The 26,685-nt window shown below is 46.1% G+C and overlaps 1 protein-coding gene across 3 annotated transcripts; it reads left to right on the top strand.

Annotated features, from left to right (window-relative positions):
- Window positions 1-165: 165 nt before the first annotated feature.
- grm1a (glutamate receptor, metabotropic 1a) lies at window positions 166-26,624 on the top strand. Of its 3 annotated transcripts, none has more exons than XM_062467192.1 (10): window positions 166-288; window positions 1,084-1,953; window positions 5,220-5,469; window positions 15,209-15,444; window positions 17,004-17,250; window positions 17,994-18,159; window positions 18,984-19,110; window positions 21,599-21,965; window positions 22,099-22,662; window positions 23,849-26,624. In XM_062467192.1, exons 2-10 carry the CDS (start codon window positions 1,227-1,229, stop codon window positions 24,687-24,689), a joined length of 3,525 nt encoding a protein of 1,174 aa, XP_062323176.1. In that variant the 5' UTR covers window positions 166-288; window positions 1,084-1,226; the 3' UTR covers window positions 24,690-26,624. The 3 variants fall into 3 exon arrangements, with proteins under 3 accessions (XP_062323176.1, XP_062323177.1, XP_062323178.1); XM_062467193.1 differs by having other exon boundaries at window positions 24,011-26,623; XM_062467194.1 differs by having other exon boundaries at window positions 23,884-24,127.
- Window positions 26,625-26,685: the final 61 nt, after the last annotated feature.

Raw genomic sequence — 26,685 nt, 5'->3', positions numbered from 1 at the left:
CTATCTGAAAAAATGACAATGATAATCTATAAATAAGTGACCTGTAGTGCTTCTTAAACGCCTGCCTATTAAAGCTGCAGTTTATGTGACCCGGTTTTTGAGATGTGGTGAGAAAAAGTGGCAGAGGGAGAGAGGACGAAAAGGAGGGGTGAACGGCTCTCGTGCTCTCACTGGAGGAGAGAGAGAAAAAACGTCCGCTGGTGGAGCAATACAAACTCAAGTATCATATCCAAGGACCGCGCGGCACAGAAGACGGAGGAAGACACGCGATATGTCTCGCGGATTCAGGTACGTGTCAAGTTCTTCCAGTCCAAATTCCTACACGAGATGACAGAATGATGGTAGAATATAGACAGTGTCAATTCAGGTTCGACCGTGAGACTGGCAGATAAAGGCAGGTAAGTGCGTATATAGCCATCCTCATGCTGTAGCCTATAAGAAGCTGCCTCTTTCGATACAACCTATTTCACGGAATGTTTTGAATGAGACCATGGGTGTGTGAGTGCTGCGTTCTGGCAAATGAGGGTGAAAAAAGCAAGTTTTGTGTTTGACTAGAAGGATCAAGACATCATTGATTTCGTAAACTGTGTTCAACTAGGCTCCTTAAAGACTTCACGATACGGGAATTATATTCCCTCAGTGTTACCAAATATAGATAGTTGTTGGTTAGGCTATGATTTCATGTGTCCCATTTCAGTAAATTAATTACTCTAGTTAGCGGATTAATTTCAACCTCTACATTGAGTTAGTGGCATAGCCTCTAGCTCATTACCAGCACCTGTTCGAAGGCGTTTCCTCACTGAGCTTGAGTTTGTATGTGCGCTGTCCTTGGTGCTGAACTGTACTTTTCTTCAAAGGACAAGGGGGGAAATTATGCCATCCGTAACATTTGGGGGAAACTATTACAATGTAACTTGGCCTATTATATTATAACTACTGATTGATGTTGATATATAGGCCCATAGTATTCCCTGAAAAATGGAGTCTGCTGACGTTGATAACTAAGAAAACTGAGACGTTCACGTGGCTGTCTTGCTAATGTTCCTTTGCATTTCACAGTAGTCTGTTTTAATTTATCTGCAGGTGTGTGTGGATATGGTCCAGGCATTGTGCTCTCACATCATGGTCACTGGGTTAAACGTGGATATACACTGACAGACTTCCAACGCTCCTGCTCAACTGCCACGAGCGGATAGTATGCCCGCACAGCTGGCACCGTTCACGCGATGTGGAATATGGCACGCGTAAAGATGGGTTTCCTCGCAGTCCTCTGTCTCCCGACTTTATTCTTCGACGTATTCGTGCTGTCTCACAGTGGCAACATCTACGAGAGGGCGGCAGTCCCGCGGGCCGTATCCCGCTCCGTGGCCCGGATGGATGGCGACGTGATTATCGGTGCGCTCTTCTCCGTTCACCACCAACCGTCTGCTGAGAAAGTGGCCGAACGAAAGTGCGGGGAAGTCCGCGAGCAGTACGGCATACAGAGAGTGGAAGCCATGTTCCACACTTTAGACCGGATCAACGCCGACCCCTATTTGCTCCCCAACATCAGCCTAGGCTGCGAAATCCGAGACTCCTGCTGGCACTCCTCCGTGGCCTTGGAGCAAAGCATCGAGTTCATCCGGGATTCTCTCATCTCCATCCGGGATGACAAGGACGGGTCTAAGTGGTGCATTGACGGGACACCATCCACCCAGCCTCCACCCACTAAGAAGCCCATTGCCGGGGTAATTGGGCCGGGCTCCAGCTCCGTTGCCATCCAGGTGCAGAATCTCCTCCAGCTCTTCAACATCCCGCAAATTGCATACTCTGCCACCAGCATCGACCTAAGCGACAAGACCTTGTTTCAATACTTCCTGCGAGTCGTGCCCTCTGACACACTGCAGGCCCGGGCCATGCTCGATATAGTCCAACGGTACAACTGGACATACGTGTCAGCGGTGCACACGGAAGGTGAGTCACTCACAACACACAAAAACGATTTATTTAGGTGGGCGTGGAGAGATTAGTCCATAATGGCGCAGACACTGATATTGAGAGTTTTTTGTCTAGTTGTCAAGTGGATTTTGTCTAGTCAGTGGGCTAACTAGAGAAATACATAAGTAGGTCCGTTTGTTAAGGTGGCCAACTGCATGAGTCTAGGATCGCGAATTCCCTTCCGTTAGCGTCTCCACATGAGAGAAACATGTTCCCATTAGACAGGTACAGAACTTGTCATGGAACTATTGCACACTCAGTCAAGAGCATATGAGAGTGATAGCTTACTCTAGACAGTCCCATTTTAGATTGTGAAGAAAGTATAACTAGTGTTCAGGGAATCTCAATAATATATAGACTGAGCTAGCTTCTACTGCTAGGAGAGAGGCAGTGTCAAAGTCAACAACACTGCACACTAAACATGTATAAGTCATTTCTTTATTTCTTTCTGTCTATACCCTTCTTACTCTGTGTTTTGCTCTCTCTCTCTCTCTCTCTCTCTCTCTCTCTCTCTCTCTCTCTCTCTCTCTCTCTCTCTCTCTCTCTCTCTCTCTCTCTCTCTCTCTCTCTCTCTCTCTCTCTCTCTCTCTCTCTCTCTCTCTCTCTCTCTCAGTTTTACACATATGGACAATAGATACACACATTGTATCATAATCTATTCCACCCCAAATCGTAATTGTTGTCTGTGTTCTCTGATTGTACTGTCACATGTGCTGTTGTGGGTTTTATTTGCATCTATTCGCATAATGGCAAATTAGATTGGGGGCTAGATGGGAAAGGTAATTAGTCAGCACGCCTCTATCTCTTTTTATCGTTCACTCTTTCCTATTTTTTATGAGATGCTAATGCTATTCCATTATAAAATAACAAGGGGACTGTGTCATCTCCGTTATTTGCATATCTAAGCATGCCTTAATTATGTAATCAATCAGATAATCCATATTAAACAGGCCAACTAATGTGCTGCTTCTCTCTGTGTAGCTGGTCATGTTGTTCTCTTACCCCAAATCTACATAAACCCAGTTTTGTGTGACATCTTGTAATCTACAGTAGTAACTCTTTGTTGATGAGAGGAACCTGCCTAAACAGCCTGTCAGTATGAACCTGACATCACAAATATTTTCAATTGACAATTACATAGCATCTAGCTGTCCTAAGATCTTCTCCTGTGGAACTATGGGAAATGTAATAGATTGGGGATCAGATATCAAGAGTTGTCGTAATGTGACAGGCAGGTGTCACATGAGTTCCCAGGTCACTGTTAGGTTAATAGGCAGAGGGGGTGTCTGCATCACTTGCAATGCTCTGAGGCAAAGCTAGGGGGCACCAGGGATCTGACCTGGTCCAGACCCAGGGGAGCCCCTGGGAACTGAACTAACTTCCTTCTTTGGTACCTTTCATGGGATGACTCAGAGTGAATGTGAAGATTACTACTGTAATAATTGCACCCATTGAATCATTTTAGATCACATATTAAGCCATGGAGGGGGAGAGAGAAAACTAACAGGGGCCTTGCATGTGTCTGGCCAAATATGGCTTATTTAACTAGTGCCTCACAGGAAGAGTAATTGTAGGTCAGTATAATGATGTATAACTATATAAGCATGCAATGCCGTGGCACCAACATGAAATAATTGCATCTGACAAAACAAACCAGGCTACAACATCACAATTGCCCTGAACATCTTGCTTTTGGTGAACGGACAGTAGGATATGGATTGATGGAATGAATCAGGGATTATTGCATGCAAAGAAGTACAAGGGGCTGCGGATGGATCTGATCTAATTACAGTTATGTATACACACTCTATCTATGGTTACTTGTTATGAATTGACCTTTGTGTCTTAGGATGATGTATGTGATGTGCCTGTCTATTAAATCCAGGTGAAGTCAGCCTCCATACTGCCTCCAGAGAGCTCAGCTAGGTGGAATGAGAGAGAGAAAGGGGGGGGGTCACCACGGTCTGCCCACCGCCACCACACGTTCCTCTCTCTTCTACACTACTTCAGACAGTTGAAATGCAGCCTGTTGCCCATAGCAACAGCCAGGGGTTTGCAATTGCATAAATTACCTGGCAGGATTAGCATCAATCTTGTGGAATGTACAAAACGGGTTTCAGTGGCCAGAATCAAATGGACGTCAATATAAGCCCCCATTCCCCCGCCCCCCTACCCCTCTGTCCACACATCCAACCATCGCCCACACACAGCCCAGCCCCGATGGAAAGAGAAAAATAATTGGATATCATGATTCATTTTCCAGCAGGAGAAAAAAAAAATGAGGCAATTGAAAAATATCATCAAAAGACTATTGAAAAACCAGCACATGGCCCTGTCTATATTATTGTGCCAAAGTAAATGCATTAGACTGTTGCCAGTTCAGCCCTTTCTTCTGTGGTCAAATGAAACCTGTTGACTGTACAAAGAAAAAGAGTGACTTCTCTGGCAGCTGACAAGACACCTCCCATCTTCAGACTGAATACCCCCTTGCTGTGCCCTTGATGCTTTGAAAAGTATAGCTGCATAGATATTAAAATTAGTTTGAAAGCTTCCTAACTGTCCCTCATCTGCAACAAATTGCATGCTCTACGTTAAAACATTATACTAAGTAGCCCTCCAGACTGTTAAAAGCTGATTTGGACATCCTGTCTGTATATCTAGGGTAGTTCTATAAACCCCATCATGTCTGATTGCAATCAGTTAGAAGTCCCCTAGACTCCCTAGTTCACTGTCATAGGGGTGGGACTGGAGGATCCTCACACACAACCTGACCTGTCAGAATCATCATACTGCCTAGCAAGTCTGGCCAGTGTATGTATATGTGTGTGTGTGTGTGTGTGGGCGGTGTATGTGTGGGTGCTTTTTATTAAAAAGCCCAAAATATTGGGAGCAATACCAGAGATGTAGAATTCCTTGCTGGGGGTTGAAAGATGTGCTTCAAATATGAGGAGTTGTGACACAGCTGTCCCTGGAGGTGATACCAGTCGATACAGCAGACTTTCTCCACAATCTGGGTCCTCCTCAATTGAAACTCACTTCCCTCCACTACTGCTGCGAGACAGGGAAGCTAGGCATTTGAATCTTCATTTTAACGCTGGACCCAATTTCTGGGTCACTCAAAACAATGACAAACCATTTCCCACATTTCGCAGTCGAACGAGCAGCTCCTCTCTATCCACCATTTTGTTTGTCTTCTGCGATGAGTTCTTGACGTGACTCCTTTGTGTCCTCCATCTCCTCAGGAAACTATGGGGAGAGCGGTATGGAGGCCTTCAAGGAGCTGGCGTCTCAGGAGGGCCTGTGCATCGCCCACTCTGACAAGATCTACAGCAACGCCGGGGAGAAGCACTTTGACCGGCTGCTCCGGAAGTTGCGGGAGCGCCTGCCCAAGGCCCGCGTGGTCGTGTGTTTCTGTGAGGGCATGACCGTGCGCGGCCTCCTCATGGCCATGAGACGTCTCGGCGTAGCCGGGGAGTTCCTCCTCATCGGCAGGTAAGATGTGGCTGTGGACCACCCAAACACTGATTTATGGGTCATTTGGTACAGAATACATGCATTCTGATTGGATGATTTGCTACCGTGTTGCCCGCCTAGGATAATATACTGGATGCCTCTAAGTCATGCCTAAAGGATGCTAGGGAGCATTGGTGATGAATAATTCGTAACTCTGTCGGAGACACAGCTACTGTGTCCCTCCTCGATTCAACATTGAGCTGTTAGCTGCTGGATTCAGCTTCAGGAGCCCTTGGCAATGACGCCCAGCAGAGCGGCCACCTTTTCACCTTGCACAATGAGCCACAGAGTCAGGCTGGAAGCACTAGAGGCATGCAAAGTTGCCCACAGTTCCACTACAGTGGGTACAGGATTTGACATAATGAGATCTTTTTTTATTTTTTAAAGATTTAGTCCGATTCCTCTTATCATTTAAAGCTGCACACAGGCACTTTCGACCTCTCTTGCTGTCTGTCGACTCCCTTCCACTTCCAAGCCCTCGTTCCACCTCCATGACCTCTCTTGCCCTTTTAACACCCTCTCTCTGGTGACTGAGAGAGGGTGTTACCCAGCTCCTAGGGATAGACAGGAGGACATGGTAATAGGGATGACTGGGGTTTTATTTAACACCACTTCATCCAATTCCATAAGTCCAGAATCAGCAACCCCAGAATACATTGCACACTGCCTTCCTTGGTTCCAGCAATTTTCCCGAACCGAGCAACTCGTCCCGGGCTATCCTCGGAGACACTGATTGCCTACAGTGTCCATCAGTTTCACCCAAAGAGCAGAAAAGGGGCCGAACACAGCATTCAGACCATGACAGCCCCACATTAGGCCATCAGAATAGAATAGCCTAAGGGAAAGCCTTATGCTGTCATCCGAATGCACCGTGAGACATGACCGTCACCTTGTCCCATGTTTTGTCATCTTGGGTGCAGCAGACAGAACATTGTGGGGTGGGTTCACTGAAGGACAATACTTTTATCTGTCAGCCTTGTGTCTCAGTCAGAGGACATTATTAAGACAGTTAGAGTGACCTGGAGAGGAGGCAGGGGGTGGTCTGTGATCCTGGGAGATTTGCTGAATGTTGCTCCAGATCTCAAGAAACAAGCCTGTCTTCTTTATCTGGTTCATTTCTTTTCTTCTTTTTTTTCTAATCTTTGAGACTTGTTCTCTCCTGTCACCTCCCTATGGATGTGGAAGAGTCCTTTGGCTGGCTTGTTGTGCAAGTCGTGTTGAGTTTGAAGGTCGTTAGAGCCTAGGCACCTATAGCAGGTTCATGCCATATGAATTATCCATCATAATGATGCTCTCTCTCTGTCTCTGTTTCTCTCTCTTTCCCTCTCCCTCGCTCTCTCTCTCCCTCTCGCTCGCTCTCTCTCACACAATTTCTCTCTCTCCCATTTTACAGTATCTATCTTTACTCCTCTCCTCTCTCTCTCTCTTTCCCTCTCTCCCTCTCCATCTCTCTCTCCTCCATTGGAGAGTGGGTCTTTTTTTAGCTGATATGGAGGTCTCCATGGGCAAACGAAGAGGACTGTAGGTCCTCTTAGCTCCACATGCTTCTGGGTCAGAGAAAGAGAGAGAGATAGAGAGAAAGAAAGAGAGAGAGAGAAAGAGAAAGAGAGAGAGAGAGAGAGAGAGAGAGAGAGAGAGAGAGAGAGAGAGAGAGAGAGAGAGAGAGAGAGAGAGAGAGAAGACGGAGAGACTAATAGACAGGAGAAAGTGCGACATGACAGTGAAAGAGATGAATACTGAGAGATTATTATTCTGGGGCAACACTAGCACTAAACAGGGTGTGCGTATGTGTGTGTTTGTGTGGTCAGAGATGCTTGGTGGTTGGCTGACAGAAATTAGCTCATCCAAACATGGCCTGCTATTTTATGCTAATTTGTGCCTTCGCCTCTCCGCAGAGTGAGAAACCGTTGATGTGTGTGTGTGTGAATGTGTGAGTGTGTGTGTGATGCATAGAGGGAGAAGAAGAGACAGTGAGAATAAAAGAAACTGAGAGAGCTGAATGTTCAGTGTGACCCTGGAAGAGAGCCAGAGAGGGGCTGAAAGACCTTACGAGACCACACATTTACATTTAGTCATTTAGCAGACGCTCTTATCCAGAGCGACTTACAGTAAGTACAGGGACATTCCCCCGAGGCAAGTAGGGTGAAGTGCCTTGCCCAAGGACACAACGTCAGTTGGCATGACCGGGAATTGAACTGGCAACCTTCGGATTACTAGCCCGACTCCCTCACCGCTCAGCCAACTGACTCCCTGACACACAATTGAACAAGGGAGAGAGAGAGAGAGAAAGAGAGAGAAAGAGAGAATGTACTGTCATTGACCGATGGTGGCATAAGAGGTGAGACACACAGATGAAACAGGGAGGCAGACAGGCAGAGAGAAGATGGCAGGCAGGCAGACAGACAACATGCAGAGGCCGACAGGCAGACATCCAGAGAGGCAGACAGGCAGACGGGTACACAGATAGACAAGCAGACAGGCAGAGAGGTAGACAGGCAGAGAGGTAGACAGGCAGACAGGTAGACAGGCAGAGAGGAGGCAGGGAGGTTGACAGAGAGAAAGGACAGAGAGGAGAAACAGAAGACGAGAGAGAGAGAGAGAGAGAGAGAGAGAGAGAGAGAGAGGGAGGGAGAGAGAGAGAGAGAGAGAGAGAGAGAGAGAGAGAGAGAGAGAGAGAGAGAGAGAGAGAGAGAGAGAGAGAGAGGAGGTAGAGAGAGAGAGAGAACCACATCGGGGACGGCAGATTGGGAGAGGGCTCTTGTTTTCAAAGCGAGGCTGTTGAACACTCCCCTCACCTGTTCCTCCGTTGAGAGCCAGGGGCAGTTTGCAGTTTCCTGGTAGCAGTGCTTCCTTCCATGCTGGCTGCAGAGGGCTCCTCTGACAGATCGCCACAGCCCAGTCATCCTGCTCATCTCCTGGTCCACACCAGAGAAGCTTTTGTCTCCACCTCCCTGTGATGTTTAGCCGCTTCAGTTTAACCCGGCAAAAGGAATCAGACAGTCGCAGATAGCAACTGTCTCCGACGCAACTCCGGAGACAGTCTCCGGAGTTGCGCAACATTTCTCTCTCTCTTTCTTTTTTTCTTCTACTATTCCTATGCCACTTGCCTCTCTCTCACTCTCTCTCCATTCAGTCCATATTATATCTTGTTGGCCCCTGGAGCACCTCCAATAACAAGCATTTGAGAGGTTGTCTGGCTGGTCTGGATCAGCTGTGTTCCTGCAACACTGAAAATGTGGCGTCGTTTTTCCTTCCCATTGCAAAATGACAGAGGTTCATCTGAGATATTGAAAGAAAATAGTTTTCTTTCTAAAGCATAGTTTATGCCAAAACATATGTACTTCATGATAGAAAATGTCTAGCTTTGCTGCATTTGAAATAAGATAATTTATGGATTTCGGAATCTACTTAAAATGTTGTTTTGTCATTGTACCTAGTAGAGGAATGAAAAGTATAGCCTGACATATTTTCTGGTGGCTTCTCTTTGGGAACCAAAACAAATGTAAAACACCTTGCCTCTCAAAATCTCCAGGATATACCAACGTGTTGAAATGAGGAACACTGAGGCTATTTGCAAACATTGTAAAAGCTCTGTGCTTTGGGGCTTTTCAGTAAGAGGCAAACAAAAAATTATGACAAATGCAATTCTCGTGCTGAATAGATATAAATATACTTGCAGGGTTACTTATTCACTTACATTCTGAGCTTGGGCCCTTACTTGAAAAATAACCAGAGAAAACTGATGAGTTCTAATGAAGTGAGCTTCATAGACTCTCTCAATAGAACTCTATTACCTGGTTTCAGACAGCACCTGACATAGGAGTGGGTTTGTGTTGAGCAGCAGGGGTATTGTAGTCCTGGCGCCAGTTTTACTGTCATACTTTGATGAAGCACATTTGGATAGGTATCCTGCACAGATGTTTCCTCTCTGGGAGGGGGGCTCCTGATAGAGGCCCTCAGAGGAGACTGGGGGCTTAGAGAGAAGGTGTGAAGGACGGAAAGTCGACTGTGCGCTGTTCCTCAAGCCTAGACACACACACACACACACACATAAACACGGGCACACACATAGACATGCATGAATACAGCACTGACGTAAGGGAACACCAAGATTCCTAAACTCTTCTCTTCTTTTTCCTTCTCTTCTCTTCACTCACAGTGAATGTATAGTTTAGAGTTCCTTGGCCTGTCATCCCAAACAAACAATATAAATACACATGCTCTACATACTGTAGACATCCTAAGAAAGAAATATTAGCTAAATAATTACAAATGACCTGTCATTTAGACAGCGTACCCGTGAGAACCAGTTAAGAGTGATTTTTTACTTCACACATTATTTATACATTTTTGTATTACGTGACACAAACACTGATGCTAAATACCCCCCAGCATTGACTGATAGGTGCATATCTACACCTCATTCTGGGTGTCTGTTCCATTATCATTACCATGCCACCCCCCGGCCCCCCCACCATTAAAATGCCAGTGTGGAAGCAAACCCACCCACCAGCTTGCAATTAACACCATCACTGGGCTTCTCTCTTCCTCTAATGCTACCTCAATGCTGTTATTACTGAGCACATTTGCATAAGCTGCTTTTCCACTTGTAACACTCATTTCTGTGCTGTCCTATTGCCAAGATTTCATCGTTCTTTTTTTCCTTTTTTTGGAGTGCCTATTCCCCTCACGTAAATGTTCCTCTGCTTTCCAGAAGTGTTCAGATTGAGAAGGTGGACTGCAGAGGTTGTCTGGCTCATTGGCCGACTGTCTGGATTTTTTGTCCTTTGCAGTAGGCCTACCGTTTGTATGCTTGAAGGAGAGAGAAAAAAACTGTGAGGGAGAGAAAGAAAATGGCTAAAATACGAATAAATCAGAGGCCTATCTTTCTTATGTTATCATATTTTCCTCTTCACATTTCTTTTCTAAATTAAATGTTGACTAATTTAGGGAGTCTTCAGGAAGTACTTGGAGACACAAACGAACACTTAGTATTACTGTGTTAGGGTCAAGGTGAGAAGATGCCTTTAAAATGCAAGCAGGCCAGTAATGGTCATTGTTTTCCAGTATAAAATAAGAATCACTTATTTTTCAAAAATAATTCCACTGTACGCTACCTAACTACATAATGACTGGTGAACGTTTGGCTTGTGAGTAACCATTGCTTTAAGTATTCAGAGACAGAGATGCTTCATCTTCTTCTATCTGCATCTTTTCCTCTGACATTGCACACCATGAAGCTTGGCAAGAGTAGCCACACAGCAAAGGTTATCTTGTAAGTGGGTTCTGTCTGCTTTCATTCAGTCACAGGAAGATGGTCCTCCTCCATGGTCCTTATCCTCACATACATTTACAAATCTCTCACTTTAACTTGCTTGAATGATCCGCTGGTGTGTGTGTGTCATCTTGCATCACTTGCTCCTACAAACTGGGTTTCCATTTCCAGAAACCTCTTTCTGTCATTAGACTTCCATATTCAACACATTAGCTGCTAATACATTAATCATGAGGAATGAGGACTTTGGGAGATAAGATCTCTATCATATTGGGACCACTCTCTGTAGTCCCTCCGCCCCTCTTCCTCCTCCATTTTGCTCCCCATATGACCCACTGTGTTAGTTTAAGTTTAAGTAGAGTTTAGAAGGATGAGTCATGGGGAAAGATCTTGGTTGTGATGTGAGGGTTCTCAGAAATGTGTCTCTTTGGCGTTCAGCTAGTGGCGTTAGCTGTGGGGTAAAAAGTCAGTTTAGTTCTCACAAGTTAGCGTGTTGCTAACGTTACTGTCACCATGGAGATTTTGTTTTGTTTAATGAGAGACTCCAGTGCCAGTCTCACAGGAGCTCCCTCAGACAGCTAGTCAGTCAGAGTAGCTCCGAACAATGCCTCCCTTCCACAAGAAAATGTTTACCTTTTCAAACCACGCAGCATCTTTAAGGAAAACAATTCTTGCAAAAGTTACAAACATTAGACTTGCGAAACAAGATACAGTATGAGCAATTACACCAAATCCTTTAGTCGCGATGTCTAAACGACATGATAGTTTTTTAGTTTTATTGGGATTTTTTGGGGTGTTCATTCTGGAGTCTTGGGTGCATCTGTAAGTCGCTCTGGATAAGAGCGTCTGTTAAATGACTAAAATGACTAAATGTTTCTGTTGCAGTAAACACAATGTTCACAAGGAATGTGAATATTCATAACGTATCACCGATTCTAATTGGAAGCGACAACACATCACCAAGGACATCTCTCTCACTCAAACGATTGTTTTGTTGTTGTCCTCGTTATCCATGGTGGTGTTTTCCTCTGATCAGGAAGGACTGGTGGATGACATTGAAGTGATCAGAAACAGCGTGCTGGGTAGGCATCTGGATGGAATGTTTAGATCAGACCAAGCTGAGGCAGAAAACAGATCCCGTCTTCAGACACATAGAAGGCATACACTTACGCTGTGGACACGCAAACATACGCTCGCATGCCCACACGTGCACACACGCGCACTCACACTAAAGTAGACGGGCGCGATTACAAAAAGGCATAATCAGACATGAGAAACAAGAGAAGTGGCAGCAGGTAGCTAGAAGAGAAATCTGTTTTGGCAGCAGTGGTCCCTGTCGATGGAGGAGAGATGGATCTCCGAACTGGGGCGTGATGAATAAGTAAAGGCTGCTGGATGGGCTTTTAATGGATCACAGCTTGGGCAGGACCTTCTCTGCTGCCTCGGGAGAGGCCCGGCACCATGTAGCCAACAAACCACCACTTCCCTCATGCAAAATGAACTGGATCTGGGAGAAAGATGGAGAGATGGAGAGATAGAGCAACAAGAAGAGAGGGAGATGAGGGGGAAGGGATGGGGGGAAAGATGAATGGGAGGGGGAGGGGGAGGGAGGGAGGGACAGCAGGGGAGATGGGAGAGGATAGAGAGAAGAAGAAAAGAATGAGCTTGCAAGACATACATACATAATATATGTATGTATATAGTGAGAGAGACACACACAGATAGATTGAGGTGGAGAGAGAGGCAAGAGAGGGCTGGGAGACAAGTGTAGAGATCACGGATAAACGCAGCAAAGAAGGGGGGGAAAGAGGGCGAGAAGGAGGAGCATGTGGAAACAGAGGAAAAGAGAGAAGTGTGATCGACCTGTCTGCTTCGCCTTTCATATGTCACAATCATTCTATTGTAACGAGTTCGTTTGAGATGCCACCCGTTCTTAATATCTGAGGTGTCAGCTTTCTTGACAGCGAGTTACCTGAGCTCACGTCAACTGGGCCCAAAAATGATCTCTCCCTTTAGTACTTTTTAGGAAGCTCTGACAATCCATTCCCATGTGGACGCCCGTGCATGTGATTAAGTCTCCGCCCTGCCAATTACTTCACGACAGATTCATAAATATACAAATGGATTCTTTCAATGTGGAACTGGAGCACCCAGTGTCTTGGGAGGCCTCTCTGCTCCAGCTCTTAACGACCACTCCAGGCACTACACACTAACTTTTGGCTTCACCAAATGTTGTTTCGCCACACTGTGCATGTGTCAATCATCTGCCTCTGGTGCGTACAGCTCTAATTGACCACGTGGACGCATGTGATTTGCCCCCTCCGACACACAGTGCATGCTGACAGGGAAAACCAACCAATCAGATGGCAGCTCACTGGGTTGGACGAGCTTTCGTTTCAGCTGTGGAGGGTGTGATGTGGAAGCGTGTGGCGGCTGTTTCCATGCTCCCACTCTCACTCTTGTAACTTGTAGTCATAAATATCGAATGAAGGTTACCGTTCACGACAATCATGATTATGCAACTCATAGAGCCCGCTGATTATACAGTGTACTTTCCTTATTATGCTCCCCTCCATCGGTGCGCTTGTTTTGATACGCCGTCTGTGGCGTGCAGCACGGACAGGGGGGAGCCTGACAGCGCGGGAAGGCAGAATGTCGTTTTTCTTTATTACAAACTGTGATGCTGAGGCAGCCATGTATGTCTACCTCTGGAGCTCCTCATGCATTATGTATGCTGGCGGTAAATAAATGCTCCACGCAGTCTCTCTCCCAAGTCCAATCTCTCCTGTGGCATCGCAAGCTGTTCTCCTTGCCTTGGCCACAGAGGATTGGAGTTTGCTGTTGTACTGTATTGAATTGAGCTCTTCAAATGAAGTTACAGTAGGTCGAAGCAGAGGCCAGGCAACTGATGGGAGAGGTGTGGAAGGTGCAGAGGAACAGTAATTATGTCCTAGGTGGGAATATTAGGGTGGCAGGTGTTTGGGAATTAACTTGCACACAAGTAGACATGCGCATACTGACAGCCACACACACACACACACACTCTCAAACGCGTGCATGCAAACATGTGAACACACCGACACGGCTGCACATACACACAAACACACGTTGAAAAGTCACACATAGATACCCACGGTGACATGTACACAATGTTCCTCAGAGAAAGAAATGGGACTGTGACCAATCAGACCCACGTGTCTTTAACCTAAACTCAATTTGGAGAAGGGGAGATGGTGATGTTTGCTTAATCTTTCTAAAAATACATTAACAGAGCCTTGCATTTTTTTTAAAGGCATGTTATAGTGTCTGTATTAACTGTGAGATTGAGAGTGAGGAAAGATACATGTAAACCTAAAACCAAGATAACCAAATAAAATCCCTTGATGGCTCACTGCTGCTGCTAGTTACCCTCTGTGATTCCTTACCAATTCCAGAACATTCCTGTGTCTTTCAAACCTCATTTAAAATGGTTGAACATGGCCAAGAGATAAGGTTTAGACTCCCCCTTACACACGATGTCTCAGGTAATTGGATACTGGCTGACTCACTCCCTAATTGGTGGATATCTGTCAATAGCACATGTATTTAAGGCACCAGCACATTAGGGATGGAGAGAAAGAGGGAGAGCAAGAGCGTGAGTGAGACAGAGAAAGGGAGCAAGAAAATCCTCGCCACACCAAACCAGACAACCACAAATCAGAGCAGAAAAGAGCGTGGCTTATGGAAATAAAATTTATTTATTGAGGTTGCTTGCGCACTATTATTCATTTGTTCCTCCCATGAGGAGTCCAGGGGCTTCTCGACCAAATGAGCCAAGCTCATCACAGACAAACAACAAGATGGCTGACAGATTTTAAAGCCATCTAGTAAATGGGAACGATTCTTTTTCCTGCACCCTTTGGTATCAGTTGGTGCTTAAAAATGGAGATTGGCCTAGCTAGCTATTAGCTTAGAGAGTATAGGGAAAAAGATCTTTGTTGCAGGTTCTGGTTACAGGACTAGACTCTGTGCAGACTTCTTCCACCCCATCTTTCCTAGCCATCTCATGTTTAAGTGAAATGACAGTATGTATTCCCTCAAGGTATAGAACAGATAACATAACTGACACATACATTTGTGTCAGTCACACATACAATCAGTTTACAAAGCACAATGGAGAAAATATGAGAACTCTTCTAATAAAACCCAATAAAGGAGAGCAGAGCACTTCAGTGTCACTAAATGAATGTCCTGAATAAGAAGCTAGCTCACACACACATCACACTCCAGATTCTGGACAGGATTCTTGGGTGTGTTGGGGGTGTCTGTTTAGACAAATTCTCCAAATGCTGTGGTCCAAGAGATGAATGGAGAAAGTCTGTGTGGGAAAATATTTGACATCTTGCGTTTCTCTCTTTTTGTGTTCTCTTTCTCTATCTTTATCTCCCCACCCATCCTCACTAGTGATGGATGGGCAGATCGGGATGAAGTGGTGGAGGGCTATGAGCAGGAGGCTGAGGGTGGCATCACCATGAAGCTGCAGTCAGCGGAAGTCACGTCATTCGACAATTACTTCCTGAAACTTCGTCTGGACACCAACACCAGGAACCCCTGGTTCCCTGAGTTCTGGCAGTACCGCTTCCAGTGCCGCCTGCCAGGACACCCTCAAGAGAACAAAAACTACAAGAAAGTCTGTTCTGGTGAGAACAACATCAAAATACTCCAAAGACTGGTTTCCTTCTACAAATAACAATCACGGGTTATGATTGGTAGAGGAATGAAGTGAAAATGAAATTATTTTAGCCAAAGCACAGTGGTACACAGGTAAATTAGATCATCTTTAAATGCTTGGCTTAATGTAAGCCTTGTGTTCGTGTAAGTAGTTAGTTGCCCCTATGTCTTTGTATCCTTGTTCATGAATGCTGTATTAGTGGATTTGTTTTAGACGGGACCTGATAATACTTAATGAATAATGATAATGTTATCTATCTTCCTTTTCTCTTTTCTGAATATTCTCTCTGCTTGCCACTGAAAGGTGACCTAGGTAAATTGATACATTGTCCCGGCCTGTTGTTCTACTTACTAATGTCTTTTTAATCACAAACTATTAATATGCTATTCTAACATAGGCATCATCTAAAATGTTCTATTAGTGAATATGATTTAAAGTCATTTAGAATAGTCTTATTGAGTGGTATGAAAACCATACCAGGGTACAATATCTCAGAATTTATGAATCCACAATTGCATAGTAGCAAAGTTGTAGCTCGCTGTTCTACAATCTCTGTTGTTATTCTCTGTTTCTCAAGATCTCCAAGGTGGTAAGTCCATATTTCCAAACACAATTATTTGATCGACCTGCACTTCAGTAAACACCTCACTCTGGCGAGACTTGTTGGGTTTGACTGAAGCTCAGATGATCACAGATGTCATTCATGTCACCCTACAACCCCAAATAAGAAGGCAGGTCAGGGGTGGGGCACCTGCATCAGTCAAACTCTAGAGCACTTGGGATGTCTTGACCTCAGAAAGCACCAAAGAAGGAATGAATCACAAACACAAGTCTGTGTCTACCACCCCCACCTACTATGGCACCCTGTGTGAGTGATGTGTTTAGACCAATCCCCCTCCTTCATTTGTGCATGCGATTATAGTCAGGCACAAAAAGAGCCATGGAATGTGGGTGACAGAGTAAAAGATGGGGACAGTATGTTTGTTATGAACCGGAGCTGAACACAGGGCAGTGAGCCAGGTAAGCTATATGCTTCAAATGTATGCTGTGTTAAAAAGGTTCACCTTCCAACTGCTAGCATCTCTTCCCCTGGTGCAGAAGCGCTATGATAGTTATGCGCTGTTATGTTGCCTTAAAGAGCTTATTGCTGGCTGACAACAAATTGCTTGTCGAACAACATGGTGTCCCCCAGTAATGGTCCATAAATCACATTTTCGAAATGAATCCTTTGGACACCATATTGTTTGTATAGTAATTATACTGTGATGCCATAAAAAGAAGACACTGGCTTCTTTTTTCTAACATCACTATTTAGCCAAAAGGGCTAATGAAAATAGAGTTACAATTGTCTTGCTGTACAATATTATCTTGTAGACTATAGATGGGCAGTGGTCCTGCAACTCCAGTGCAAAAACAGCAAACAAAAAAAGATGGTTACAAAAACAAAATGGTTAGAACCCTCCTTCAACGCCATCAGCACGCCACCTCTCATTGTCTAACCTCCCCTTATTTTCCTTGGGTCCTCAGGTAACGAGAGTCTGCATGAGAACTACGTCCAGGACAGTAAGATGGGCTTCGTCATCAACGCCATCTACGCCATGGCCCACGGCCTCCACGACATGCACAGCGAGCTCTGCCCTGACCAGCCAGGACTGTGTGAGGCCATGGATCCTATCGACGGCAGCAAGCTGCTAGGCTACCTACTGAAAACCTCCTTCAGAGGAGTGTCAGGGGAGGAGGTGTACTTTGATGAGAATGGGGATACCCCTGGCAGGTGAGAGTAAACAAGGGGAGGGGGGGGGGTCGATGTGAGGGATGGAGGGAGGGGAGGAGGGGCTGTGAGAAATGAGGTTGCTATGGAGAATTGTCAGTGAGAGGGATTTCAGTGTGACGACAATCGGGCTGCGACTGGAACAAATTGAGTGTATCGGGCTTGCGGCACCAGTCATTTCCAATTATCTGCAGTCCCTGAGTCCCTCAGACAGGGGCTGACGAGGCCAAACACATCACCACACAGGTAGAGGTCAGGCAGAACAGGCTCAGAGACATGGCTGATAATCACAGCAGATCCTGGTTCAATGCCCACATGGGGCCTTGTGTACAGTCAGTAAAATGTCCTACTAAGTGGTCCTAGCTGAAATTGCATCAAAGGGTGTTCAACTACACGGTTGTAAGCCGCCGTTAATACGATTTTGGATAAAGGTGGTCTCCTAAGCCAAGGAAGCGTTATCATTAAATTACCTGTCACTGATTCACTCCTGCTTTCCCTTGTCTCCAGTCTTTCTCTCCTTTATCTCCTTATCCCCTCCGTTTTCCCCTCTCTCTCTCTCTCTGTCTCTCTCTCTCTCTCTCTCTCTCTCTCTCTCTCTCTCTCTCTGTCTCTCTCTCTCTCTCTCAATCCCTCTCTCCAACCCATAATCTTCCCTCCCCCACTCCCTCTTTCTATCTCCATGTTTCTAAACTCTTTTTTTTTCTCCCTCACCATTCCTCCTTCCCCCACCCCACCTCCTTGGACAGGTATGACATCATGAACCTGCAGAGCGTGGGGGACGGCTACGACTACCTACACGTGGGTTCCTGGCATGAGGGAAAGCTGAGCATCGAGGACTACAAGCTGTGGATGAACAGCAGCGACATGGTGCGCTCCGTCTGCAGCGAGCCCTGCACCAGGGGACAGATCAAGGTGAGGGAGCCCCAGTCTGGGGCGTCGGGCCTGGGATGGGCCTAGAGTAGAAACAGCCCTTCTCTTGACCCAGGAAACACCCCAGTACAAAATTGTGAGGGATATTCCTGGAAGAAATGCATATTGTGTATAAGGAAACATTCAAGGACAGTTTAACTTGTTCTCGCATGTTCCCTCATTGTCAAGATTGGCCAGAATTGGCTTTATACTGTAAATGAAACATATCATAATTATGTATCATAGAACTATCATACAACTATGACCCTACCTATGTTAAATATGGTATTTAAACAACAATGTATGTAGTTCGACTCTCTCCCTCTCTATATATACCTACAGTACCAGGTTAGCAAGGGGAGGCAACTTGGTACAGCATTCCACATCAAGTGTAGCTGGAGGCAGCACCTTGAGTATGTGCAGCCAGGTCTGTCTGGATCCAGCCCTAGCGGGAAGCCCCCCCGAGGGAGCATGCACACTCTACAGCCTGCAGAGGCTCTTCCTGTTAGCCTCCTTTGTTTCCCAGCTCTTTACCCTGCTTACCATACCACAGCCCCCCTCAGAGCCCCCCTCTCTGGGAACAACATCGCGGCTGCCCTCATTTCTTATCAAACATTGTTGGAGCTTAAACTTCAACTCCACCGGTTCTTTGAAAGCACAATCAAAAGCATTTTGACTTAATAGCTCCTATGATGTCTGACAGTGTTAAATCTGTTTCAAGTTTGTTGGGCTTTGGATGTTGTTATTGTCTTGAAGAGGAGGTTGGGATTGTAGTATGTTGACACCAGACACCATCTTTGTGTGTGTGTGTGTGTGTGTGTGTGTAGGTGATCAGGAAAGGAGAGGTGAGCTGCTGCTGGATCTGTACAACCTGCAAGGACAACGAGTATGTGCAGGATGAGTTCACCTGCAAGGCTTGTGAGCTGGGCTGGTGGCCCGATGATCAGCTGGAAGGTATGGGAGACAGATCCTCCCTTCTCCCAGATATACACTCTCCCCGTCTCACCTTCTTCTCATTACCCCTCGTCAAACTCCCCTGGCTTCCAGTCCCCATCTCCTGTCTTCCCAGCTTCTAACCTCGAGCAGGTCTCCCAGGGCTTACCCTCACAGAGCAGATCATCCTTTCTCAGTACACTTTTGTCCCCTGTTCTCACTCCTCACATCCCCAAGCCCCTGGCTCAGGCTAGCTATTGTCTGCTAGACTTAGAACACACAATCTGCTCTGCCCCTAACTTAACCTGTATGCTCCCATAGGGACACCATGAACCTTTCGTCTCGACCTAAATCTGTCTACCTGTCTCGAAACCCAACAGTACCATCCCATTACAAGCCTCATCTCATTTCACACCTTTATCCTGACAACTGGCATTTCAAAACCAGCCTTTCAAAGCCTCTCGTGTCTCCCTTCTGCCCCCCTCCATGTCAACCCCTGTCTCCCTCCTCTACCCCCTGTCTCCCTCCTCTACCCCCTGTCTCCCTCCTCTACCCCCTGTCTCCCTCCTCTCCCTGTCTCCCTCCTCTCCCTGTCTCCCTCCTCTCCCTGTCTCCCTCCTCTACCCCCTGTCTCCCTCCTCTCCCTGTCTCCCTCCTCTACCCCTTGTCTCCCTCCTCTCCCTGTCTCCCTCCTCTACCCCCTGTCTCCCTCCTCTACCCCCTGTCTCCCTCCTCTCCCTGTCTCCCTCCTCTCCTTGTCTCCCTCCTCTACCCCCTGTCTCCCTCCTCTCCCTGTCTCCCTCCTCTACCCCGTCTCCCTCCTCTACCCCTATGTCCTTCTGTCTCAGCTCCTCACCTCCTTGGCTACTTTACTCTCTCTCTCTCTCTCTCTCTCTCTCTCTCTCTCTCTCTCTCTCTCTCTCTCTCTCTCTCTCTCTCTCTCTCTCTCTCTCTCTCTCTTTCTCTCTCTCTCTCTCTCTCTGTCTCTCTCACACTCTCTCTCTCTCACTCTTTGTCTCTCACTCTCTGTCTCTCTCTCTCTTCCTCTCTCTCTCTCCTCGGCTTCCTCTTCGGTCTTCCTCTCAGTCTGATCCGTCGTGACCCAGCCGTTGTTTTGACAGTGATTCGCTGAGCTGGGGAAGCTCTCTCAGTGGCTAGGTGAAATATGCTATTAGTGCTTTGAGAGGCCTGAGGTAGATTTCACCAGTTTGCCGTTCTGATTTACATTTACCTGAGGAATACTGATGCTTGATTTATACTGTATACTGTCATTTGGGTCTCTTTGTTTTGTCACCTCATGTACATGGAGAGAGCTAACTTGCACTCTGAGGGGCTGCTATGTGTGGGAAGGTGTGGGGGGGGGGAGTCGTGAAGTGATTTTTTGAATTATTCAAAGGTCTACTTAAAGCTTAGACAGGAAAGTATACAGTAGGTTTAGAGGAAGAAGGGATTTGGAGCTTTGTATGAGAGTGGATCAAGATAAGTGCATTTCATCTGCCACCCTTGACCATTCTCACTCTGAGCGGCTGATGCCTAGGTGAGCTTATCTGGCCTGGCAAAGGAGCAATGATAATGTCCCTCAGCAGGACAGCTCAAGCCCAACCTTGACGCCTTGCATGAAGAATCATAGTTTTTCATGGTGAAATATTTATTCGGGTACTGAGCAGGAATACACCTAGGGATTACTTTGGAATATAGAAAGATGCAGTTTCATGTCCAGACTTCAAATTGAGTTCACTGGCAATTCCAGAGATTCCGAAGTTCTTGTGATTTGGCTTAGGAGGACTGATGTATCCAGAAGTGTGAGTCTGGTGGCGACGGTGGGATGGTGTAGTCTGTGGTGGCAGTGACTGTAATGCTATCAGAGGCAGCGAGTAATTCATGGGTTCTTAAGCTGAGTCTGGGGACGTCACTTTTCTTCCATTAAGCTTCTCCAAGTCTCGCTGTGTAGGATGAGAAATCACCAACGCGATGTGATGGACAGGGCAGACACACACGCCTGTGCACCATCATACGCACACACACACACACACACACACACACACACACACACACTGACACGCATTCACACAAACACACACAGACACTCTTGCTGTAGTATGAGCATGTGAGGAAAAGCTGACAGATTCGGAGCTTTGAGATGCGTATGAGTGTGTGTGTGAATGTGTAAATGAGTTCCTGAGCAGGCCATCTTTGAAGTAGCTTGATCAGGCTTGTATATTGTATCTCTCCACTTCCTCGATGATTGCAAATCTAGTCATCATGTCTACGCTTTCCATGTCTCCCTTGCAGATAATCCTACCCCTCACCCATCTCCTCCCATTCATTCTATCCTTGTCCTCCCGTGAAAAAAATCATTTTTGTATTGTTTTCTGCACAAAGGTTGACCTTTATCTTAAAACATTTTTTTTGTCAAGGGCAGACATTAGTCACACAATGTAAAAAAGGCAACCTACTGTTTTGAATACACAAGTTCTTGTGAAACTAAAGTCTCCATCTTCTGATACAGTCTGCCAGCCGCTGCCTCTGAAATACCTGGACTGGTCCGACGTGGAATCCATGGTGGCGGTGGCCTTCTCCTGCGTCGGCATTCTCATCACCTCCTTCGTCACCTTCATCTTCATCCTGTATCGAGACACGCCCGTGGTCAAGTCCTCCAGCCGGGAGCTCTGCTACATCATCCTGGCGGGCATCTTCATGGGCTACATCTGCCCCTTCACGCTGATCGCCCGGCCCACCGTGTTCTCCTGCTACCTGCAGCGCCTCCTGGTCGGCCTGTCCTCCTCCATGTGCTACTCCGCCCTGGTCACCAAGACCAACCGCATCGCCCGCATCCTGGCCGGCAGCAAGAAGAAGATCTGCACCAAAAAGCCCAAGTCTGTCTGTCTATTGTTTATTGAACAATCACATTCACATAATGCACACCAAAAAAAAAGGGATCAATCTATAATTAGCTACAAATCAATACAAATGTATTGATACTTCTAATACGTCAAAATTTACCTTCAGGTTCATGAGTGCCTGGGCCCAGGTAGTGATTGCCTTCGTGCTGATCAGTTTCCAGCTCTCCCTGGAGGTCACCCTGATCATCCTGGAGACCCCCATGCCCGTCAAGTCGTACCCCAGCATCAGCGAGGTCTACCTCATCTGCAACACCAGCACCGTGGGCATGGTGGCTCCGCTGGGCTACAACGGCCTGCTCATCATGAGCTGCACCTATTACGCCTTCAAGACCCGCAACGTCCCGGCCAACTTCAACGAGGCCAAGTACATCGCCTTCACCATGTACACCACCTGCATCATCTGGCTGGCCTTCGTGCCCATCTACTTCGGCTCCAACTACAAGATCATCACCACCTCCTTCTCCGTCAGTCTGAGCGTCACCGTGGCGCTGGGCTGCATGTTCACGCCCAAGATGTACATCATCATCGCCAAGCCGGAGAGGAACGTCCGGAGCGCCTTCACCACGTCTGACGTGGTGCGCATGCACGTCGGCGACGGGAAGGCGGCGTGTGGGAGCAACAGCCTGCTCAACATGTTCCGCCGGAAAAAGACCAGCTCCGGCAGTGCCAAGTGAGTCCCAAAACTTTTTTCTTCCAAATGTATTGTGTCAGGATTTCATTATCAAGGTCAACTATACAGTGAGGGCGAAGTATTCTAGCACAGATCCCCCCCTTCTGAGGTGACAACAGCTACAACCGAACTGAGTTGGTTTGAATAAAAAAATCCTAAAATAAAACAACTGGTATTAAGACAATCCCCAAACTGATAGACTTTGAAGTGACTGGGAGCATACCTTACCTGTGTTGTGATATACGTACTGACTTAATTGATCTAAATTTGTGCTCAAGCTGCCCTAATACATGCTCAAGATGCCTTACTGTCCACAGCAAAGACACATTGACAGTGTCTAAAGTAAGGAAGGAAACCAAAAAGGATGGGGGAGTGTTTGATCTGAATGTTGTCTCTCACCCTTCCCCTGCTACGTGTTTCTGACCCATCCCTACTGGACTGAGGGCCCTCTGCCTTGTACTCAAGCAGGCCCATGTTTAGATTCAGAGATGCTCTGCTCCTGTTCTCCAGGGCTGTCTTCTGAGAGTGCTGCATATTTAGATACTTACGTGGATAGTCTTTCTGCCTTGTTGCTGTGTTTTGGTGTACAGATCGAAGGTGATCAGTACTGTAGACTCTCCAGCTCTCCAGCACAGGAGTCGTTCACACCTGATACAGCCTTTCCTTAATTTAAACCCAGATCCTAGCATGAAAACCTCTCCGTCTCCCTCACTAATCACCCCGAGAAAGCCAATCCAAGCCTGCTCTTCACAGCACTAAACCCTGTGTAATCTGCAGACCAATACAGGCACTCGATACATTTTAACAATTGCATGTCGCCCATTTCAGCTTGACAAGCACTTAGATAAACAGGTGGAATTTAACAGGATGGCTTTTAAGTACTTTGACGCTAACCATCTAATGTTCATAATGCCCTGTTGGCAGCACATTATGAATTACTATGTATTAACTAACTGCTCCAGTTGGGAAATGGATAACCTTTTGGAACTAATGATCTTAAGTACATTGTCTGTTACTGTTAACGTCTAAAAAACAAGGTATTTTAACATCCATTAGAAATGTTGAAATGCTGCTTTTGTAATAGTTCATAATTTGTGCTGCTGCTGTTCTTGATGTTATTGTTATTGCAATGTGCTCCCCCTCCGGTTTCCTGGGATAGTAACGGCAGTCTTTATCTCGTTCATAGTTCTAATGGCAAGTCTGTGTCATGGTCTGAATCAGGTGCAAGACACCCTCCGAGGGGGGGGAATGTGTGGCACAGACTGTCTGTGCATGTGAGGAAACAGGAAGCCGGCTCGAATCAGATGGCGGTCATCCGGCCCCTAACTAACGCACCCGACCCCCACAGCTGCAAACCCGTCACCCCCGGCCCTGGCACAGACCCCCACCCCCCACACCAACCCAGCACCAAGGCTCTGTACAACCTGGCGGAGGAGGAGGAGGGAGATGCGGCCCACCGCCCTCTCTGGACTCCTCCCCCCTGCTCTGGACATCTCCACGGGCAGGACTCTAACAGGTCGCCCTCTTATTCCCCCCCCGCCCACGCATCGGGCTGTGCCGCCGTGCGCCCGCGGGGGGGCGCGGTGGACACGCACACCTCAAATGTCCCCCGAATGAATGACGCCATGGAGGCAGCTAACCTCGTCGCCACCCACCAGCCACTGAGCCTCTCCCCCTCCCAGCTGCAAGAGAGGGCCTTCGGAGGAGAGGGGCTGTTGTTGCCCCATGAGGGGCTGGAGAGCGATGAGTTGGACCTCCTGCACAGCTACATGTATGACGCCAAGGAGGCGGAGGAGGACGAGGAGGACGAGGAGGACGAGGAGGACGTGGAGAATCGGACTCAGAGTAAGCTGACTCTGGAGGACTCCCTGGCTCTGACTCCCCCTTCCCCTTTCCGAGACTCTCTGTGCTTGGGTGGGTCAGGGTCCGGATCCCCCATCTCTGAGTCTGTCCTCTGCAGCTCCCCCAGCTCTGCCTACGCCTCGGTCGTCCTCCGGGATTTCAGACAGAGCTCCTCCACACTGTGAGAGCCTCCTGGACACTGGCATTAACAAGATCAAACAAACACAGCTTGTACACCCGGCATATTTTACTCACACCCACACACCTACATGCATACTTACACACATATACATACACACACACACACTTGTATGCATATATGTATATGTATATATACACATATACACACAATGCATAATTACATGCACATACAACTTAAAAGCATCTCATTATATGTCTTTACTAGTTATATGTTTGTATTTTGTCTGTCATTTGCTTGCTTTGTTAGACTTTGCGGTCAGAGAGCAATCAGAGTGAAAGAAAAAGAAAGAAAAAAAGCTGTTGTATTGTTCAGGAACAATTATGTATCTCAACGGTGGTAATTCACCCCAGCACTCCTGTGAACTTTCAGACTGGGAGAACTCTTGCTGTGCCAAATGGATTGAGCAAAGCTGGGAAACACAGCTGTAGCTATCGTTTTCCTTTTATTGTGCATTTGAATAGCCAGTATGCTACGGTGTAAATGGAGAAAAGCCAAACTGCTGTCTAAATGAAGTACTGGGGCTTGTTTAGTGATTTGGAAAAGATGAAGGGCCCAAGCTGATTGAGGACCACAGCCCACAATGCATTGCGTGCTTGGACCAATCAGCTTTGCACAAGCTCTAAATACCGTACCTGTATTACAGTTCAGGTCACGTGTGTAGCAGGCACATCCCCCCCCCCCCCCCCATGTTATTTTTTCCCCCTTATTCTGAGACTTAGACAATAATAAGACATGCTTACCTTTGCTTTCATCTCTTACCCATTTATACTACTGGCCTCTTTGCTATTTATACATACAGTATGATCTGCCAGAAAGAGAAATTAAGTTGTTTTAAGATAAGAAGAGTGCAGTACATTGAGGTTACTTATTAATCAATTGTCGATGCAGTATTACAGAATGTGTGTCTGAGTTTACCGTAAACCCACTTTGTGTTCAGTTGGCACCATTGGATATTTGCGCTGTGTGGATCCTGGTGTTCCAATCAAAGTTGTTTCCAGATTTTTCTGCATTCATGTTTACATTATGTAGCTGCTCTCTATAGAGACTGATCACACCTCTTCTTGAGCTTGAAATGATGTGGGCTTGATTGTAGGCAACGGTAATTTTGTTTACCACATTCACATACAAATACTATGCCCCATGGGGCATGCTGGGTTAGAATGGGCTGCTAAGAGGATGAGGCTCTGTTTTGCATACAGTATGTGATTTATTTTCTTTTTTGGGGGGGTTGCTGTGTCATTGTACTGGGACTATACTTGTAAAAGTTCTCAAAGTTTGTAATACTGTTGAACCATCTCTTGTTTTTTCACATGGATGGTATGTTTGTAATATCAGTAAATGTTTATATTTAGAATGTGAAACAAATATTTATACGTTTTGAAACGGTCTTACAGATATGCTTGTGACAGAGCTGTGTGTTGACATTGATTTGGGTAACTTTTCAGATAAAATCATAAAGTCATCCGTATTCTCTTTTAAATATTCAGTTGTAAAGATAAACCAATGGGTAGTTGCTTCTTGTGACGCGATTATGAGCTTCAATCTGCTTAGATCTTGTATTATAAATTGCAGTTGTATCAGTTTTCTTGATCATAAGTTTCTTAGTACTTTAATAATAAGAATGCAACTTTCCAAAGTACAAAACATGAATATACAGTCCATATAGTATTATATTGTAATTGTCATTACAAAAATGTTATTTAGTATATTAATGTAAATTGTTTCAAGACTATAATCTTTATGTAAAGTAATTAAACAAGTCACCAGTTTTACACTGTCAACGCTAGAATGAGATAGGTCTACTGTAGGCTACATGTTTTGGCAAGCTGAACAATGCTGTAAAATAAAAAAACATTTTATAGTAAGATTACATTCGATTCCACGAGTCCATGCTGTAACGATTAAACTAATGCATTGGACTGCGTCTGTACTGCGTCAAGAGAAACATTAGATTTTCGATTGTGTCGACTTTGTATTGA

The sequence above is a fragment of the Osmerus eperlanus genome, chromosome 8 (genome assembly GCF_963692335.1).
Source record: "Osmerus eperlanus chromosome 8, fOsmEpe2.1, whole genome shotgun sequence".
Lineage (NCBI taxonomy): Eukaryota > Metazoa > Chordata > Actinopteri > Osmeriformes > Osmeridae > Osmerus > Osmerus eperlanus.
The sequence above is the reverse complement of the archived record's forward strand: the minus strand, read 5'-3'. Positions and strand labels throughout refer to the sequence as shown.

Bases quoted from the DNA above. Each gene is read 5' to 3' on its own strand.
- grm1a (XM_062467192.1), top strand. From the start codon at position 1,227: ATGTGGAATATGGCACGCGTAAAGATGGGTTTCCTCGCAGTCCTCTGT. The intron at 15,445-17,003 runs GTGAGAACAACA...TTGGGTCCTCAG, and splicing joins CTACAAGAAAGTCTGTTCTG to GTAACGAGAGTCTGCATGAG. The intron at 21,966-22,098 runs GTCTGTCTGTCT...ATTTACCTTCAG, and splicing joins ATCTGCACCAAAAAGCCCAA to GTTCATGAGTGCCTGGGCCC.